This window comes from Eublepharis macularius, chromosome 2 (genome assembly GCF_028583425.1).
Source record: "Eublepharis macularius isolate TG4126 chromosome 2, MPM_Emac_v1.0, whole genome shotgun sequence".
NCBI classification, from domain to species: domain Eukaryota; kingdom Metazoa; phylum Chordata; class Lepidosauria; order Squamata; family Eublepharidae; genus Eublepharis; species Eublepharis macularius.
In genome coordinates, this window is record NC_072791.1 from 192,327,844 (window position 1) to 192,347,476 (window position 19,633).

General features: G+C 41.9%; 1 protein-coding gene across 2 annotated transcripts in view; it reads left to right on the forward strand.

Annotated features, from left to right (window-relative positions):
• Positions 1 to 2,771: 2,771 nt before the first annotated feature.
• SLC4A10 (solute carrier family 4 member 10) overlaps positions 2,772 to 19,633 on the forward strand; it is a 171,184-nt gene continuing 154,322 nt past the window's right edge. For both annotated transcript variants that reach the window (XM_054970422.1, XM_054970423.1), the window contains exon 1: positions 2,772 to 2,852. In XM_054970422.1, coding sequence (XP_054826397.1) covers positions 2,772 to 2,852 — 81 coding nt within the window. The remainder of the gene's footprint in view (positions 2,853 to 19,633) is intronic.

Here is a 19,633-nt window from a genome sequence, read left to right on the forward strand (position 1 = left end):
TTCAGGCATACCTGTTCTTCTATCATGGAATAATTTTAATTATCTAACAAACAGAAAAGCTGTCTCCTATCTGCCTGAAACTGCCAGCCTCCAGGTGGTGCCTGGAGATCTGGAATTACAACATCTCCAGGTGACAGAGGTCAGTTCCCCTGGAGAAAATGGCAGCTTTGGAGAGTAGACTCTATGGCATCCTACCTCTCTGAGCCCCTTCCCAAACTTTGCCCTCTCCAGGCTCCACCTCCCAAATCTCCAGGAATTTCCTCACCTGGACCTGGCAACCCTAATCCCTTGGATGAGGGTACAATCCTTGAAAATTTCATCCCAAATGATTGACAATCCAGAATGTTATAGACTGAAATGTGTTTCCAATTTAATAAAGAATGAGAGAGGGAAAGAATTCACACGTGTGTAATCCGGGCTTTTTTTCAGCTGTAACGTGGTGGCACCTCCGGCACCTCTTGAAAATGGTCACATGGCTGGTGGCCCCGCCCCCTGATCGCCAGACAGAGGGGAGTTTAAATTAACCTCCGCGCCGCTGGAGCGGCGTGGTGGGCAATTTAAACTCCCCTTTGTCTGGATATCAGGGGGCGGGGCCACCGACCATGTGACCATTTTCACCAAGTGCGATTTAAACTTTAAAAAACTCCCCCCTTGTTCCAGCTGACCCAAAGTGACATCATTGTGCAGTCTTAAGTTCCACCACTGAGTTCCACCACCTCTTTTCCCAGAAAAAAAGCCCTGTGTGTAATAAGTATAATAAAGAAAATACAAAATATTAAAGAGTAACATTTCTGTGCCCAACCCTAAGTCAAACTATGTGGCAGCAGCCACAGGTCCATCCTGTGACTATTTAGAAGCAATTGTAGTTCTTTAAAAATGGTCATGAGGCCCTGATCTGGATCTCATATGCAGCTGTCCCAGAGCTCTTGCTTCCCTCAATGCTTTTTCAGGTGCCAAAACAGGTGCTGTTTCAGCACCTTAAAAAGCATGGGGTGGAGGGAGAACAAGAGCTTCAGGGGCTGCCGTGCCACACGTCAATCCAGATCGGGGCCTTGTGGCAAATTTGAAAGAACTACAATGTCGTCCAAAATGGTTTCAGCGGCCATGGAATGGACTTGTGGCTACTGCCACTTGTCGTTCGGCCCCAAGTTGCATTATCTCTGAAAAAAATGGCATTCATATTTGTGATTTTCCTATTTACCATAATTACCATAAAGTAATTATGGTAAAGAGGAACTATATGAATTTGTTTGGTTCTGTTTACTTAAGCATTAAATTTCCGGTTTCTAAAACGGCAGAGAAGGTATGCCCCCCCTTGAACCAGCAATAATGAAATCAGCCTGCCTTGTTTATTTTACAAGATTGCTCATGTCGCGTGCAGAGTTCATATTCTTGTCCTTGTTCAAAACTGGACTGTGGGTCTAATAAGATTTTGTGTCTTCCATTAAAAATATTATTTTCTGGGAATTGCTGAAAATAATTGGATAATCTGCAAGTTGTGTGTGCTATCTGCAAGCCTGGAAAAAAATGGGATTTGTTTTGGTTGTCCTTTTCAAAACACTTGCTCTGGAGCAATACCACTGAAAACTATGGAGCGATGCTAAAGTCATTGGTTTGTGGCTCAGAGCCTATCAATGGAATATCATTTTTAGCCCAGCATAAACCTCAGTTTTTCAGCTAGAGAGCAATTGATTCACTATGCTCCCAATTGAAAGTGGCACCAAAGTGATTCATGGCAATATGCTGCAAGATCTAATCGGGTTACTCTTGTGAATTGTTAATGAATTATTCACAGTTTTTTCAAAAGAGAGCAATAAAATTTTCGGATGGAGTAAAATGGGCTGCAAGAACAGCAAATACAGACGTGTGATTGTGGTGTTTGGTACCCAGATACATTTGCCCTGTCATAATACTGGCATGATTTCAAGAGATGTTGATTTCTGGCTTGCTGCCAGGGAGTGCTGAAAGCTATGCAGTGAGGATACAGTTTCCTGAAAACGAGCACAGCATATCTATATCTATATCTATATCTATATCTATATCTATATCTATATCTATATCTATATCTATATCTATATCTATATCTATATATCTATATATCTATAAATATATCTATATCTATAATATTTTAAATTATAGTGAGTATATATATATTTTTACTTCAGTTGATCTGACTTGTAAAACCATTACAATACCTCTTTCCAGTGTTTTCCAGGGACTTCGAGTACCTTCCTGCTTTGGAATTGCTTGTGGTTTCTTTCTGGTGATTTTCTTTTGTGACATATTATGGGGGTTGCTTTCAGCCCAGTAGCCTCGCATGCTTAAAGCAACATTTTGAGAACCCGGATATGTCATTCCGTCTGCTGTTGTCTGTGCCTCTCTCTCGATGCGTGCAAACCGAATTACATAATGACTCTGTTCACCTTTAATTGTCCAGAGACACAACCAACCGTAATGGCAACCCAAGGGTTTATAGTAATGCAAAGAGGAGCTGAAGGATGGGGCTTGCTCTGTTTGGGAAAGGCTGGATTGCTTTAAGCACTCAGCTTACTGTTTTCAGATAGCATTAGCAGCATCACTGATGTAACTCTGCCTGCCTCTTTCGTTACTAGATGCCTGTTACTGCGTGGGGGAAAAGAAACCCCCTTTATCTGAGATCTGATCTCTTGAAAGAAGTACTTACTGCTTGAAGAGACCTGATGTTTTCCTTGCCAGCCCAGAAGATGCCAGAGAGATAGATAGCCGAGTGATGCTTTGTTATAAGGCAGAGTATGCAATCTGTGGGGCTTTCTGCAAATAGAAAGGTCATGCAGCTCAGCATCGGTGAGCCATTCCAGTCTCTCAGTCATCAGGTATGGCCTTGTCCTTTTATATTAATCTTTCCAAGACTGCTGGTTAGATTTCATTTCTAGTTCATTTGTGAGCGGCATCTTGATTGCTGGATTTGAGGCAGGATTTAGAGGGCAGATGCTTGTTTAGAGAGGAATAGCTATTGCATAGAAATAAGGAACATAGCATATTAAAAGGGTATTTTAATAGAAAAAAGCAAGGGCTTTTTTGTGCCATGCATACTGTCCTGTTTGTATCTGATAATATATATATATATATATATATATGCTAGTAATATGTTGTAAAACATCAGAACCTGAGCACCATCACTAATAATGTGGGATTTTTAGCATCATTGCATGTCTTTATAAAGTATATTCCACACGGCAGCATGCTCATTTGGACAGGGCATCACTTCTACCCAAAACACGTCGTGATCCTAGTTATGCACAAGAGCTGAAAACAGACCATCTCTCTGGGTAGGTAAAGTTTGTGTGGATGGGGGAGATCTTTTTCTTCATTTAGAGTACCAGATAAGGATTTTACTTTATTTTTAAAGAGCTGCTTGCTTGCTGCCCTCAAGTGTAAAGGTTTTGAAATTTGCTTTGCCTGTTACTTTATTGCCAGTGAGAACATGCAAATCCAAATGGCCTGATAAGTGGAGTGGCTTAAGAATTTTTTAAATATTAAAAATGTCTCTGTGCGTGTGTGTGTATTGCTACTGTAAAAATAGTTATGGACTGTAGCATTCGACCTTTTGACAGTGCTGTTGTGGTCTCAGATTATGGGACCGTTGTTGAACTTTCAGCCACAGAAAGCAGCCGGGTCTGTATTTTATATAACCTTTCAACCAAACAGTGTCAGTTGTAGCCTATTTTTATGTCCTGGGGTGGGGGAAAGAAACTCGAAGCCCTGTAATCAGCTTAAGCTTGTCTGTTGCAAATGGCGGTGGACAGCCCAGGGAAGGGGTCTCTCGTTTGCACATCATGCCTACTATGTAAGGAGATTATATCTAAAACACACACATGATTTTTTTTATCTACTTATATGAGTCTAGCTTGTATGGTGGACATATTAGTAACCTATTAGGGTATGTTTTAAAAACTGGACATGACATTGAAGGAACTCATGCTTCAGTTTCATGGTTTTCATACAGTACTTTATATACAATCGATGTTCGGTTTGATCAGGGATCAGTTTTCTAAACCTTGAATCTTAGGATCCAAGGGATCAGGGATTTTAAAATATGCATCCTTATAACTCAGAAGTGAAGACCTATTAAAAGTGCAATGATTTAGATGTTTCCTTGAAATGAATTTTAAATTTATATATAAATTTAAATTTATATATAATTTATAAAAGCTAGGGAAAGAAATTGTGTATGTGTGCGTAAAATATTTCTTTCCCTAGCTTTTCAGTTAGAAATGCATGCTGGAAAACCCAGCTGAGGTCTAAAGCTATGGCTCACAAAGTGGTCTAATTCATTAAAATATCAGTTCCAGTCATTTTTAATTAAAAACATATATTAAAACAATTTTTTGGCTTGTTCATAGTAACTGTAATTGATATATTTGCTGGTGTACTTATCCAGCTTATGTTTTGATTAACACTAGGGGTGGCAGACACATTCTTAAGCTTGATTAGTTTTGGAATGGTTTAAATGTTACTTTTTCAGTTGCTACAAACCTTGTTTAATCGCTTAGAATTGATTTTTTTTTTTTGAGAATTTTAATGCATTAGCCACAAAGAGTACATTCTGTTTCTTGGCAGCTGACTGGAATTCCAGAGAGCACAGGTATACTGGTGATTTTTCAGGCTACTCTTGATTTTCTGAAAAACACCAAATCACATAAGCTTATTTCTTCTTATTATTTTTAAGTCTTACGTATAACGGAGCTAAAACTGCTCACTGATTTTCGTAAGCATTTCCAGCAATGATTTAAAAAAGTGACCACATTCCAATTTGTTTTGGCAATATAGATCTGTGAAAATGTTTGCCTGTTCATTTCCATTGCTCTCTCTACCTCCCTTGGCTTCATGTGTCTCAGTGACACTATCATGTTCAGTATCTGATTGGAAGATGTAGATATATCATTCTATTCTCTGCATGGTCCTTGATTGGCTTTGATCAGCCATGTAACAAATCCATGACGCATTACCCTCGCAGTTTCATTTGATGTAGTGGGTTGGTCAGGACTGGTGAGACCTCCTTTCAACCATGTGGTTCATTGGGTGATCTTGGGCTGTCACGCTTAGCCTAGTTTATCTGACAGGTTTATTAGAAAACAAAATACAAACAGGGAGAACTATGTAAGCTGCTCTGAATACCGTGGAAGATGGGTGGGATAAAAATGTGATAGATAGTATAATGTCATTTCGTTCACATCTGTTCTCAGTTACTCATCTGATCCAACTGGAAAGAAAAAAGAAGCAGCAAATTGGGGAGAAAATGACAATGAAATATCATCTGATAGGGGAATCAGTGAAACCGAAAACAACTTGGAAGTTTAACATTCTCATATTCAAAGTGTATTTCAGGAAATGCCCCATCCCCCTAAAACCAAACTTGTATAGAAACCTGTGTTGAGGCTTCTGTGCTGGTATAAAATATAGTTATTCTTTGCCATCTGTATTTGTTTTGAAGGGCTTCTGGGCTGAAATCACAGCTGAGAGAGAAATGGAATAGTCTTACTTCTGTAGATGGTAAAGAACATGAGTTTATAAATTTTCAAGGTCTGCACAAGATTAAAGCATTTGTGTATTAAGCAAAATCCAAACTGAAAATACCTTGTTTGTTAAGGTTATAGTTTTTAGAAGCTATTACAAGCCCATAAGGAATCTCTGGGAAAGGGAGTAGGCGGTTGCACCCCACACCCAAAATCTTGTTCACCTTCATCTGTCTTGAGTCTGAGGGAGAAAGGTGTGCTATACATGAAGTAAATAAATAATATTTTATAAACTCTGCAAGATTTGAGGAAGCTGATTTCTCCTCCTCCTCCTTTTCCTTTTATCTGACACTCAGTTGTTCTCAACAATCTGTCCCATCTAGAGCATTTTCGGTTTTCATCAGGCAATTTTTAAAGGGTTGTTTTTTTTTCTCTTTTGGGTTAATTTACAAGGTCACAAATTTCTGCCTATCAGGGTATGTGGAAACCTCTGCTTTGCCTGTGATGGCCTGGTTTTGCAGCTTTTGTCATCCATGCATGGACCATCCAGTTGACTATTTGACATGGTGATTAAGCAATCCAAATTGAAAAAGTAACTTGTTGGCATTTTTTGAAAATCTTCAGATCTGACAGCTGTTAAGTCTCCTAGCTGCCAAACTTAAGAGTTAATGGAAGTCACAGAGAGAACAGACAGTGATTCAGCGATAGGGATGCTTACCAATCAGCAGATTTATAAAGATAATTGCCACCAAAGAATATGTGCTCACAGGTCTGTTTTTCCAAGTGGTGTTGTCACACCCAATCACAGGTTCTCATTGGTTAGGACTGAGTTTCAGTTTTCGTAAGAGCCCTTGCTCCAGTTTGCTTTTCTAATCTTTCAAGCTATGGCTGTGAGGCAGAGGGCAAAAATTTTGGTTTTGCAAACAGCCGCTATTGACTGGGGGATATAGCAAGTGATGTACCATGTATTTATCCCCCCCCCCTCCTGGCAATACAAAGTTCTACCATTAGGGCAGATCAGTAGATGCAAACCTTTGCTTTCGCATTCAGGAAGTGAGTGCTGCGAACTGAGAAGGTGATGTGGAAGAAAATGCTATGCTTATCCTCCTCGATGCCAGGCAGTCCGTGTCATTCGGTTTCAAAGCAAGTGTACTGCAATCAGTGACAGTAACATGGGTGGAGTAGTAGAAAATAACAAGAGTCCAATAGCACCTATAAGACTAACAAAGGTAGGGTATGAGCTTTCGTGAGTCACAGCTCACTTCTTTATTATTATTATTATTTATTACATTTCTAACCCGCCCTTCCCACAAGTGGGCTCAGGGCAAGGTACAACAGTTATAAAATACAATAACAACAGTTCATAAAAACAACAATTCATATCATAAAATCCACAGATAATAACTGTCCTAAGATGGGGTCAGTTCCATGTTCTTGCCCATCAACATACAGGGGGAGAGAATTGAACAGATAGCATACTGCAACCCATACATGGGTCAGCTAACGAAGGGCACTACATGGCCCCATGCTGTACCCATACGTCAGGCAGCGGGCCAGTGGACACTGTATAACGCTACACTTGGTGGGAGTGCAGTGGGAGGCTCAGTAAGGATCTCATGCTGGCCTCAACCATATGTCTGGTGGAACATCTCCGTCTTACAGGCCTGCCAAAATGATACGAGATTCTGACGGGCCCAGGTGTCCTCAGACAGAGAGTTCCACCAGGTTGGGGCCAGGACTGAAAAGGCCCTGGCCCTGGCCGAGGCCAACCGAGCCTCCCTGGGGCCAGGGACCACCAGCAGATGTTTTCCAGCTGATCAGAGCATTCTCCAGGGCACGCACGGGGAGAGGTGGTCATGCTGGTTCCAGTCCGTTTAGGTCTTTATAGGCAAAAACCAGCACCTTAAACCGAATCCGGAATTCCACGTGGAGCCAGTGGATCTGCTGCAGAATTGGTGTAATATGTGTCCTGTAAGGAACACACGTCAAAACATGCGCAGCAGCATTCTGGACCTGCTGTAGTCTCTGGATCATACCCAAGGGCAGCCCTGCATAGAGCGAATTACAGTAATCCAACCTGGAGGTGACCGTTGCATGGATCACTGTTGTTAAGTCCTGGGCTGAGAGATAGGGGGCTAGCCTTATCCATAGATAAGGAGGAATCCAAGATCACGCCCAAACTCCTGACCGATGGAACGGGCACAAGTCGTCCCCCACCCCCCAGGCTGGGAGATGGATCCCCACCTCTGACCGCCCACGGCCCAAGTACAGGACCTCCGTCTTTGCGGGATTCAACTTCAACCTGCTTTGTGCCACCCATCCAGACACGGCCTCCAAAGCTCTTAACAGGGCATTAGGGGCAGAGTCAGGTTGATCATCCATCAGCAGATACAACTGGGTGTCATCCACATATTGATACAGACACAGCTAGATTGTGAGTCCATCTGTCCTTATATCTTGGAGAGTGGAGTGATTACAGAAGTTGAATTACGATAGTCGGTGAATGGCAATAGCAGGGGTGATTGGATAGGGTGGGGTCTGCAGAGGGATAGTGGGTGAAGAGAAATCAGCATGGGTAATAAGACAAGAAGCCTAGGTCTTGATTCAGTCCAGGTGCATGCATTGTCTTGAGCATCGTTATGAGTTGCAATTCAGCAGTCTCTCTTGCTAATCTCCCTTTCTAATTCCTCTGCAGGATAACTGCTACTTTTAGGTCAGCAACTGAATGTCCTGGAAGGAGTAGGAGTGGGTGGAGTAGACAGCAGTCCTAAGCAGAGTTACACCCTTCTAAGACCATTGAAGTCAGTGTAACTCTGTTTAGGATTGCACTGTTAGGGTCATCCCAAGTGGGATGTGAAAGAGCAGCAACGAATAACTGAGCCAACTCATCAAAGTTTCCTTCAAAGAACTGTGAGAAAAGAGGATCTGGACTAGGGATGTCAACTACAGCCGATTTCGGAGATTTGGGGGTGGAGTTTAAGGAGGAGCTGGGGATGTGATGTCATACAGTCTGCCCTCCAAAGCTGCCATTTCCTCCAGTGAAGATGATCTCTGTATCCTGGAGAACAGTTCCAAAAGAATTCCAGCCCTCCCCCATGGCATGCCCCCCATTTTCCTGATAAAATACCCCCCCCCCCCAGTGGCATTAGCACCAGTGGGGGAGAAAAGGAATATCTTAGTTAATTAATTATATTAAAAACCAAACTAGTCAGATAGGAGCCTTCATTTATTTATACTTGCGTATTCGTTCATACATACAGAAAGTGAGAAGTGAGGGGTGTGTGTCTGTTTTTAAAGAAAACCGGAGCATGTGAGGGAGGGGGGGGGCTAAACACTGCTGCTTCCCAGTTCTTATACTGCCATACTGTGATGAGTGAAGCATTTCTCCCAACCAAAAAGCATTTCAAGCACTAAGGCACAGTTCAGTAAAGAGCAGAAGGCAATAGGGTTTAGCTCTCTTCACTTCCCTCTTTTTTGTACATGAACAGGCAGACTTGTACACACAACCCCAATTAATTATCACTTGGTTTTTGTGCCCACTTTCTGCTTTCTTGGGTTGCCAAACACCTGTCTGCCCACTCGGCAATTGATATTTTAATTGCCTCTAAAACAGGGACCTATGTGTCTGAAACTTAGCTGTGATAATCACTTGTGTGAAGGGTACAAACCTGGTAGGTTTATTCCAGTTGGAGGAGGGAGGGAGAGTTAACAGCCAGAATGATATTTGCTATTGAAACCATTGGAAAAACAATAAAAATAAAGAAAATGATTATTGGAAACAAAAAAGATGTGCACATTCCAAATTCACACAGTATGCATTGCTCTTCCTTCCTTCCTTCCTTCCTTCCTTCCTTCCTTCCTTCCTTCCTTCCTTCCTTCCTTCCTTCCTTCCTTCCTTCCTTCCTTCCTTCCTTCCTTCCTTCCTTCCTTCCTTCCTTCCTTCCTTCCTTCCTTCCTTCCAAGCTTAGCAGTTGCAGAAAAATGTATCTTGTCATGTAGAAGCAATGAAACAATTACTGTTAGCAATTTGAGAACGGAGTTTGAAAGATCTGTTCAGGGAAGAATTGAAAGGATTATTTATACGGTTATGAGTTTTTTTTTAAAAGGTCAGAATCTACTGTGGTATATAGAACAGTTCTCTAAACAGTATTAGTGTGTCTTTAACGAATACTTCCTATTTCTCTGATCTGGCTTAGATGTCCTAGGTTTGTGGCTGAAATAAGCATTGTGCTTAAGGCCTGGTTGTTTGTAAGCAGGGTTACCAGATCTCCTGCTCCTGGCAACTCTGTCCACCACTACTCAGCTAGGTGGTGGTGGGGAAATACTGGGCAAAATGGGAGGGGGGCAGTCAGCATCTCCAAGCACTACCAGCATAACATGGAAGTGATGGCAATAATGTAATTCCTTATAATTCCCAGTTCTGGGTAGGGAAATATCTGATGATTTTGTGGGAGGGAGATTGGGAGTTTGGGCAGGATTTGGGGAGGGACTGGAGCTCAGCAGGTTATAATCCCATAGACTCCACTGTTCAAAGCAGCTATTTTCTCCAGGGGAACTGATCTCTGTCACCTGGAAATCAGTCACAATTCCAGGAGATCTCCAGCCACCACCTGGAGGTTGGCAAGCCTAGTCCTCCCTCTCATCTCCCACTAGTTGCGAGCCATGGGTTGGCAACTTTATTTTTAAATATTTGTTGCTGTCTAATTTTACTAGTAACATAATATTTTGGTCTCCAGTAAAGTTAGTGGTGACCTCATATCTTTGTGTTAAGAATTTTATTGGCATTTACCATTTTCAGTTTGTCAGGCCTTAGGCAAAAAGCTCAAGTACTCATTTGTTTAAATTCATGGAAATACTGCATGGACATATTTCCAACGTGATGTTATTTAGCTGGCTAGCTGATGAATTTGTTGAGCATTTGAAGTGGTTCAAGAGAACTGGGTAGCTAGGTCTTCTGCTACAGTGGGAGATCTTCTGCCATCCCTGCCTGCACCTCCTCCAGTTGCCTGCATTGCTCAGTAGAGTGGTGGGTGAAAAAAGGGGGGATAGGCATCACAGCAATTCTGCACCGTAGAGTTTCAGGGGAATCTCAGAGTGTCATGCCAATGCAATGGCATAGCTTTCAAGTTTATACAGGAACTGATGTTGTGGCATCATTGCAACACCTGTTTGCATGTCCCTGCCACCGTAAACTTCCCATTGCTAAGCCGGCAACACTAGGTGATCTACAAGATACAACTTGAAACCACATCTTTCCACATAAAAGTGCATGTTAATGCAAAGGATCATCATTACCATGAGCACCAGCTCAAAGTGGGAAAGGATTAACATCCAGTGCCAAATTATTGGAAGAAGTATTATCTTATATATAGAGCTAAGTTGTTATTGCTCTCTGCCTTGTGTCACTTGTCTGTCCTTGATTCCCCTTGCAAGTTGAACTGTTGTAATGTCACAGAATATATATAAATATTCCAACTATTCAGACTGAAGAGAATGTTGACAAGGTGTACTTTATCTCAGCAGCAGGCAGGATCTTAAAGGAATGATAGGTAGAGATCTGAGGGAAAGAGGGCAAAAGAAGAACTAGAGGAAACGGGCATTAAGCAAAAATTTATGCAAGGCTTAGGGATAGAAGCTCGTTGTCCTTTTTTAGTAAAAAGGGAATGACGTAGTAAAGAAGTCGATATTAGAAACTGAAGAAGGGTAATTTTTCACATGTAATTTGAACTAACATGATAAATCTTTGGTTCCAAATCTTTATTGTCCTCTCCCCCAACCAAGTCACAAAATTGTTCCAGTAATAACTATCTGCAGAGCTCTTTTTGAAGGAGAACTCATCAGTACATCCTATAATAGGCATTCTGCTGTAACAGCAAACAATGTCTGAATATTACCATGATAAAAAATTAATAACTTTTGCAGTAGTTCAGTGAGCTAGAACTGCTTTCTCAGAAGCTTTGCAAAAAGCATTCTTGCAATTGGGTAAAGAACAAACCTTGGGAAAGTTTTCTGCCCTACTTCTTCCCATTATGTAGGCACTTGTTTTTGAGACTTCGCATGTCTGTGAATGAGACACCCTCTTTACTAGTAAGACTGTGGCCCAGTCCCATGAGGATTTAGTTCTAGGGATGAATGAGTTCATCCTTATTTTGCAGAAATGTGTAGGTGTTATCTCTAGATGGTTCAGAAAATCAAGTTAACATGTCAAAAACAATAGTATATGTGGTGTGGATAGGGCTGCCAAACTCCAAGAGGGGTCTGGAGATCTCCTTGAATTACAGCTGGTCTCCAGTTGACTGAAATCAGAAATCAGTTTCCCTGGAAAAAATGGCTGCCTTGGAAGGTGGGTATTGAGCTGCCTACCCTCCCCCGGCTTCACCCCCCCCAACTTTCCAGGAATTTTCCAGGCTGAAGTTGGCAACCTTAGGTATGGAATTGTATTTTCAGTACTGCAGGACTAGTAGACCCACTGATGTCCAGGGTTCTCTGTACTTTTTGGGTCCAATCTACTAAGTTGTTTCTCCTGTTGCTTGGATCTCTTAATAATACTCACCATTTTTATATTGAATTTCTATGTACAATGTTAATAGTGTTGAAAATGTATGTGTTTATTCTCCTGCCACATCTACATCTCATTTCCACTACACCTACTGTATGTGGTGGAAATGAAGATGTATGCACACTAGCAGATGTGAAATTCACAAAACATTCCCCATGGACATTTTTATGTAACATACTCCATGGTGCAGAGTGGTAAGCTGCACTACTGCAGCCCAAGCTCTGCTCACATCCTGAGTTCAATCCTGGTGGAAGCCGGGTTCAAGTAGCCAGCTCAAGGTTGACTGAGAGCTAAGCTACAAGTGACGCCTGACACAGGTTGGACACTTGTCAGCTTCCCTCAAGTTTTGATGGGAAATGTAGGCATCCTGGTCTTGCAGCTGTAATGGAGAGCCAAGCTGTAAAATCAGGACACCTACATTTCCCATCAAAACTTGAGGGAAGCTGACAAGTGTCCAACCTGTGTAAGGCGTCACTTGTAGCTTGGTTCTAAGAGCCAAGCTACAAGTGACGAATGACACTTGAATAGCAAGTGAACAGACTCACGTGTATTCCTTCCTGTTCACTTGCGCTCTATTTGATCATGTAGTGATCAAGTGGAGCGCAAGTGGAGCGCAAGTGAACAGGGAGGAATACACGTGAGTCTGTTCACTTGCCATTCATGTGTCATTCGTGTCATGTAGTGATCAAGTGGAGCGCAAGTGAACAGGGAGGAATACATGTGAGTCTGTTCACTTGCCATTCAAGTGTCATTCATCACTTGTACCTTGGCCCTCAGCCTTCCATCCTTCTGAGGTCAGTAAAATGAGTATTCAGTTTCCTGGGAGTAAAGTGTAGATGACTGGGGAAGGCAATGGTAAACCACCCCGTAACAAAAAGTCTGCCAAGAAAACGTTGTAGTGCAACATCCCACCATGGGTCAGTAATGACTTGGTGCTTGCACAGGGGACGACATTTACAGTTACCTACCATTACAGCTTACAGAAGAACAAAAAATCAGTTTTTATCGAGGAGCAAATGTTAATTGCTATGACAGTCCAAGGTTAAACCAGCCAAGGGATAGAAATCTAACTAAAGAAGATGGCAGGCAGAGGTCACTACTATCAAACTACCTTAATCCAGAATAGTGTAATGGGCCACAATCACAATGGGCCACAATCACAAAACAAGATAAACTGCAATTTAATTTTCCAGATATTTCTATTTTTATGTTAGTGCAAATAAAAGGTTAAATACAGAGAACCAAACACAAGCAAAAGTGTAAGTGAGACCCCACGATAGGCTGGGCCCACCCTGTAAAATTTACCAGCTACACTGTCCCTCCATGTGCCTGCCCTGAACCTATCTGATCAAAAGCAGATAGGTTCTGGAACCTATCTGATCAAAAGCAAAAGCAAAAGCAAATACTATATATATAAAATAATTAAAAACAATAAAATCCACAGATCTCATTAAAAAGTGGAGCAGAACAGAGGAAAACAAGCAAGGGACCAGCAGGATAGTTCACCAGCTCCTCAGCCACTCTCATAGGCCTGGCAGAACATCTCTTGTTTTACAGGCCCAGTGGAATTGTAATAAGTCTCACAGGGCCTGGGTCTCAACTAGAAGAGTGTTCCACCAGGCTGGAGCCCAAGCTGATAAGATTCTGTCCCTGACTGAGGCAAAGCGAACATTCTTGGGACCAGGGACCACCAGCAGATGTTTATCTACAGAGCATAATGCCCTCTGGGGAACATACAGGGAGAGACGGTCCTGAAGATATTCAGATCCCAGTCCATTAAGGGCCTTAAAGGTTAACACCAACACCTTGAACTTGACCTGGAATTCAACTGGGAGGCAGTGCAGCTGGTGCAGAACAGGTCGAATATGTGTCCTAAATGGGGTTCCCATGAGGACATGCGCCGCCGCATATTGGACCATTTGCAATTTCCGGTTCAGTTTCAAGGGTAACCCTGCATAGAATGAGTTACATTAGCCCAATCTGGAGGTGACCATTGCGTGGATCACTGTAGCTAGGTCATGTGCAGAGAGCTAGGGAACAAGTTGCCTGACCTGCCAAAGATAGAAAAATGCTGTTCTGGCAACCGATGAGACCTAGACCTCCATAGACAAGGAGGCATCCAGAATCATACCCTGGCTTCTCACCATCGATGCAGGAATCAAAGGCACCCCCTCAAAGGTTGGGGCTGGATTCCCAAGCTCAACAACCCTTGACCCAGATACAGGACCTCCGTCTTCACAGGGTTCAACTTTAGCCGACTCTGCTTCATCCACATAGTCACAGTGCCCAAAGCCCTGGCCAAAACATCTGGGGTGGCATCCGGCCGGCCATCCATCAACAGATACAACTGGCTGTCATCAGCATATTGATGGCATCCCAGTCCAAAACTTTGGGCTAACTGTGCAAGGGGGCGCATATAGATATTAAATAGCATTGGCGAGAGAATCGCCCCTTGAGGAACACCACATACCAGTGGGTACCTCGGTGACATCTGCTCCCCAAGCGCCACCCTTTGTCCCCGACCATGGAGAAAAGAGACCAGTCATTGCAAGGCAGCTCCGCATATCCCCACATTGGTGAGGTGGTGGGTCAGGAGGCTATAATCGACTGTGTTCAACGCTGCCATCAGATCCAATAACACCAGCATCCAGATGCCGACGAAGGTTGTCTGTGAGGGTGATTGGGTAGTCTTAATGCTGGAGATGTAAAAAATCAACCAGTGGTGGGCAACTGTGTTAAAGGAATGCATGCATACAGTGAAATATCAGTATACTACTTCACAGTAAACTACAGTGATTGCACGTGCAATATGAAGTGATAGAATTTGAAAGGACGTAAAGCTAGGTAAGTCGTTTAGGCCAAGCACAAATCTAAGCAGTGTACAATGCAGTAAACCACTAAGCAGACTTACCATTTTAAACCCCTTGACTTCAAGACTGCCCATTATTAAGGGGAATAATTCTGAGCTTTTCCCCCAAAGATGTAATGATGATCAATGAACAAACCACTTGGCACAGTAAAGACACTGGCAAGATCCCTGTTCAGAGTAAGGGGTATTTTAATATTCTTCAGTTGGGTTGTGCAGGTGAGTGTGGAAAAGCTAATCCCTGTTTGGGAGCCAGTGTGCACTATAGCTAGTTGCATTCTTCTTCTGTAGTGAGAACATTTTCATTTGAAATTAAGATAGCCTGGAGTGCATGACTCATACCCATTTATTTTTAAACCTTTGCTTGTTTGAGAAGGCAGTGAGATTCTCCCCCCCTCGCCCCAATTTCAGTAGATGAAACTTGTGCACGGAAAAATGGGAAGCAATATTACCGAACATGTATTTTTCCTGACAAACTTCAAAAATATTCTAAGCATGTTAATTAGCCTTGGCAAGGGACAAAAAGCTCAATAAGTTTGTTCTGTCTATCCAAGCTTTCTGACGCATTATATGAAACCACACACTTTTTGAAAAGATAATATATCATGTCTTCCTCGGATTTCTCCTTCAGCATAACTGATGCTTTCTTCAAAATGTGTATTCGAGCAGTCTGGGTAGAATTACATTATGTGTATTTGTGTGTGTTGTAGATGTGTATGAGGAACTCATTTATTTTTATAAGTCTACTAACATTTTTTCTGCTGCTCCCTGCTTTACATGGGATCTGTCTATTCCTCTTCATGGCGGAAAGACATCTGATTAACTGCTGGCTTTTATATTCTCAAAGGCAGTGCGGCATTTTTTTCTTCTTGCTGACCCATCAGCCCTTGGTGAACACTGGAACTTCTTTTTGCATTCCAGACTCCCCAAGCTACAAACATCATAGACTGAAATATCTTCTCTCATCGTCTTTGTTTTCTTTAAAATCCAACTTGAAGAAGAGTTCTAGGAACTTTAAAAGCTTGCACACTGTTTTGTGTTGTTTTGGTTGATCTTAAGAAATACAGGATTGCATGACTTTTGATTTTGTCACTCAGTTGCTAGGAAAGCATAATGCCAACGATACAGTTCCAAAATAAATGCACAGGCTTTTTATGTTCCAGTGTGAATATGGCATTTTGGACCAGGCCTCTTGCCTTCATAGAGCAGGCAGTTCAGATATATTTAGCTGGATAACATATTGCACATCCTCCAACACTGCTGAACATCCTGACACAATAAGTTGCATCTTTTCTGTACGGGGATTTTTAAAACTCCCATTCATACTGAATGTTCTGCTTTGGATGCAAATGGTATAAACACTAATGAGTCCTCCTTCTTCCAGCATCCTAGCTTTTGATAGAACACAGCATCCTGGGAGAAATTGAGAATTGCTTATATTAGGTGACTGGAAAAGTTGGAAAGCTTGTAATGCTTTGCAACCAGCCTTCTCGAGTGGCTTGTTGGCTTCTTTGTTTATTTAAAACTTTTTCAACATAAAAAGCTGCTCAAATTAGCTAACACCAAATTTTTAAAAGTTTGATGTAAGAGGCAGCAAGACTCTCATCTGGAGAACTGTGTTTGATTCCCCCACTATACAGTCAAGTGACAGGAAGTCCTTGGAACCAGTGACTTGAAGATGAAGATAGATCCCAGGCATTCAGTCACTAGCTGGAAGAATCCTAGGAAGGAGAGGGAATGAACAAGCAAATGAATGGGTGGCGAGGTGCGAAGGATTGCACTTCTGAAGGAGTCCCATATGAAGAAGGAAAACAAAGGAGTGTGAAGGATGGAAGCTGGTATAGTTGAGACGAGCACAGACTTGTATGTATGTGTGAGATATACTCTGAATTGTAACGGTAGAAGAGACTAGAAAATACCTCCTGGAGTTCCAGGTTACCACTCCTCTTTAGCTACCTGCTGACCCAAGGGATTCCATTCCAATTGACCCAAAACCAACTTACAGTTGAGCCAAGCGAAGGATGCTCCCTGTGTATTATAGCAGTAGTTTATTTAAAGGTGCGGTAAAAGCAGTCATCTTTCCCCTTCCTCATGGGAGATGCTCAGTACAGACAAAGGGAGGAAGAGTGGTTGTAAAAATCACACAAAAGCAGGAACAAGATCAATACAGGATTCAAATATCCCTCACCCCATTGGTGACAGTGCAGACTACATTCCCATCATTCAAAGCCTTAAAGAGGCAACACACATTTCTGATAAAGGGAATTCAAGCTTCTAAGCTGTGGCTAACAGCACAATACCACCAGAGGTTAAACAGGACAATAATTTCATCACAGGACAATAATTTCATCAAATCACTCATTTCACTTTAACCTGCTGTTATATTCTTGCAGCTATTTGAGTATTCTTGGATCAGTTAAATTGGATGACACTATTAAGAGACCTTTGCATGTGGGATTCTCTGATTTTGTTTATATTAATAAACATAGGGTCTCAAATAAAAGCTATGGTTAAGGAACCTTAACTATGGTTTGAAATAATGTCTGAATTTCTAAACCATGATCTGCAGTGGGCTAGCTCACAAGAGGAAGAACTCATGGTTGGAAAAGGGTTTTTAAACCATCAGTTGTGCTAACTATAGGTTTGGTGTGATGTCTGAGACTGAAAAATCATAGTTTCCTTGTAAGACTGGGCTGAACTAGGCGAGACCTTGTAGCTGAGTCAGACCCGGAGATGTGCCTCATTTTGAAGCAATAGGTTTGCACTGGGGAACTCCTTTTAACAGTTCTGCAGGGCTCAAAAGCTTATAGGGACCACTGTGGCATGGACTCCCGCAGGAGCCCCTCTTTCTCAAATACAGTGGTTGTCCCCACCAGAATTGGGCCCCTATGGCACTGTTAGAAGCAGTTCCCTGGTGGAAACTCATTGCTTCAAAGTGGCAACATGTCCCCTGGGCAGATTCATGGATATGGTCTCATCTAATTTGGCCCTCTGTCCCCAGAGGCTTTTGAACCATGGATTGAATTCATGAAGCATAGAACTGAGAGGATGGGAAAGAAAAGGAGGTAACTGCTCTGAACTGTTATAAACTCAAACTGTAATTTGGCTTCTAAATTAAAGCAAGCCTTGGTTGATTGTGATGTCTGAATTGCAGTAGAGACTTGAATGCATTTAATTTGGATAATGATAGGTTACTAACTTCATCCTTATGTGCAAGATTGCAGCCAAAATTCTTTGGGAAGCCCAAAGAGATAGTTCCCTCCAGTGTTGTGGATTGTGTCATACTATCTTTGGCTTAATGAAGTTGCCTCTCCATTAATTTTATGGAAAATTCTTAATGAGTTCATTAGCTTGCCTTTCAGTTTGCAAACTGTATGGTTTAAGTACTTGGGATTTAAGTTTTGAATAAAAATAATATGTTTGTAGTTCAGGAACAGAACAATCAATTCTGTAGCCAGAAGATCTTTTGTCCTGTGTTTGTTTTCAAACCTTGCTTTATGTATTACATTCTGATCTTCAAACCCTCTCTTACAATTATTGCTTGATGTCTGGGAATATTCATGAGCGTCCAGTTGTGGTATATCAGCAAATATACCAAAAGCATGTGTACAGAAATATTGCTTCCCCGCTAAGAAAAACATGCGAATATAATGGGTTGGATCCCACAAACTTTTTTGCTGTTGAAAAAGTAGGATGATGTTCTCTTTGGCCACAAAGCATCTGTGCTGAGGATCATGGGAACTGAATGAGCAAAAGCCAGGTGAGATGGGTTTTTAAACTAATATTAAGGAGGGGAGTTAGATGAGATGCATTAAAGAAACTGACTGAATCTGACCTTATCTTTCTCAGATTCTATTTACTGGAAGATGATCCTAAGACTTACTCATAAAAAATTACTTATGTTGAAACTTTTAGAACATGAGTACATTAAATCCTTTGTGCCATTGCACGCATGCCAGTTTGGTGTAGTGGTTAAGAGTGTGGGACTCTAATCTGGTGAGCTGGGTTTGATTCCCCACTTGAAGCCAGCCAGGTGACCTTGAGCTAGTCACAGTTCTCTGGAGCTCTCTCAGCCCCACCCACCTCACAGGGTGTTTATTGTGGGGATAATAATGGCATACTTTGTAAAGCACTCTGAGTGGGCATTAAGTTGTCCTGAAGGGCGGTATATAAATCAATTGTTGTTGTTATGTGTGTTTGTGCATGTGAATGAAAGAGTATGATACGAGCAAAATCGTATCCACAAAGTACTGTTGATATATCTGGGGTTTAATTACAACATAGCATCAACACTAACTGTGAGGCTGACTAAAAAATCAGTGTCCATTCTGGCTTCACCAGAGGATAAGATACAATTGGAGATATTGTTCACCTCATTATGGGCTGAAAATTGATGTAGCTGCATGATGGAGCCATCAGGTGGTAGATTTGCAGTCTGGCTATAAAAGGTATTAAATGCAGAGCCTGGTTTGGCTGATTGGCAGATGCATAAAATGGCCGTTAGACAAGGTTAACTATGAGCACCTCAAAAAGAGGGCCTCTTCTGAATTTGTGAAGACAGTCTGGGAAGGTAGCAGAAAGCTTGCGACAATATTGGGAGATGAAGCCTGGAGGAACACCCTAAATTTGATATTTATGAGAAATTATGTTCTAAGTGGTCTTCATTTGATGTTTATGCAGTAAAATGCAGGAGAGATGGGATGCTTGCCTAAA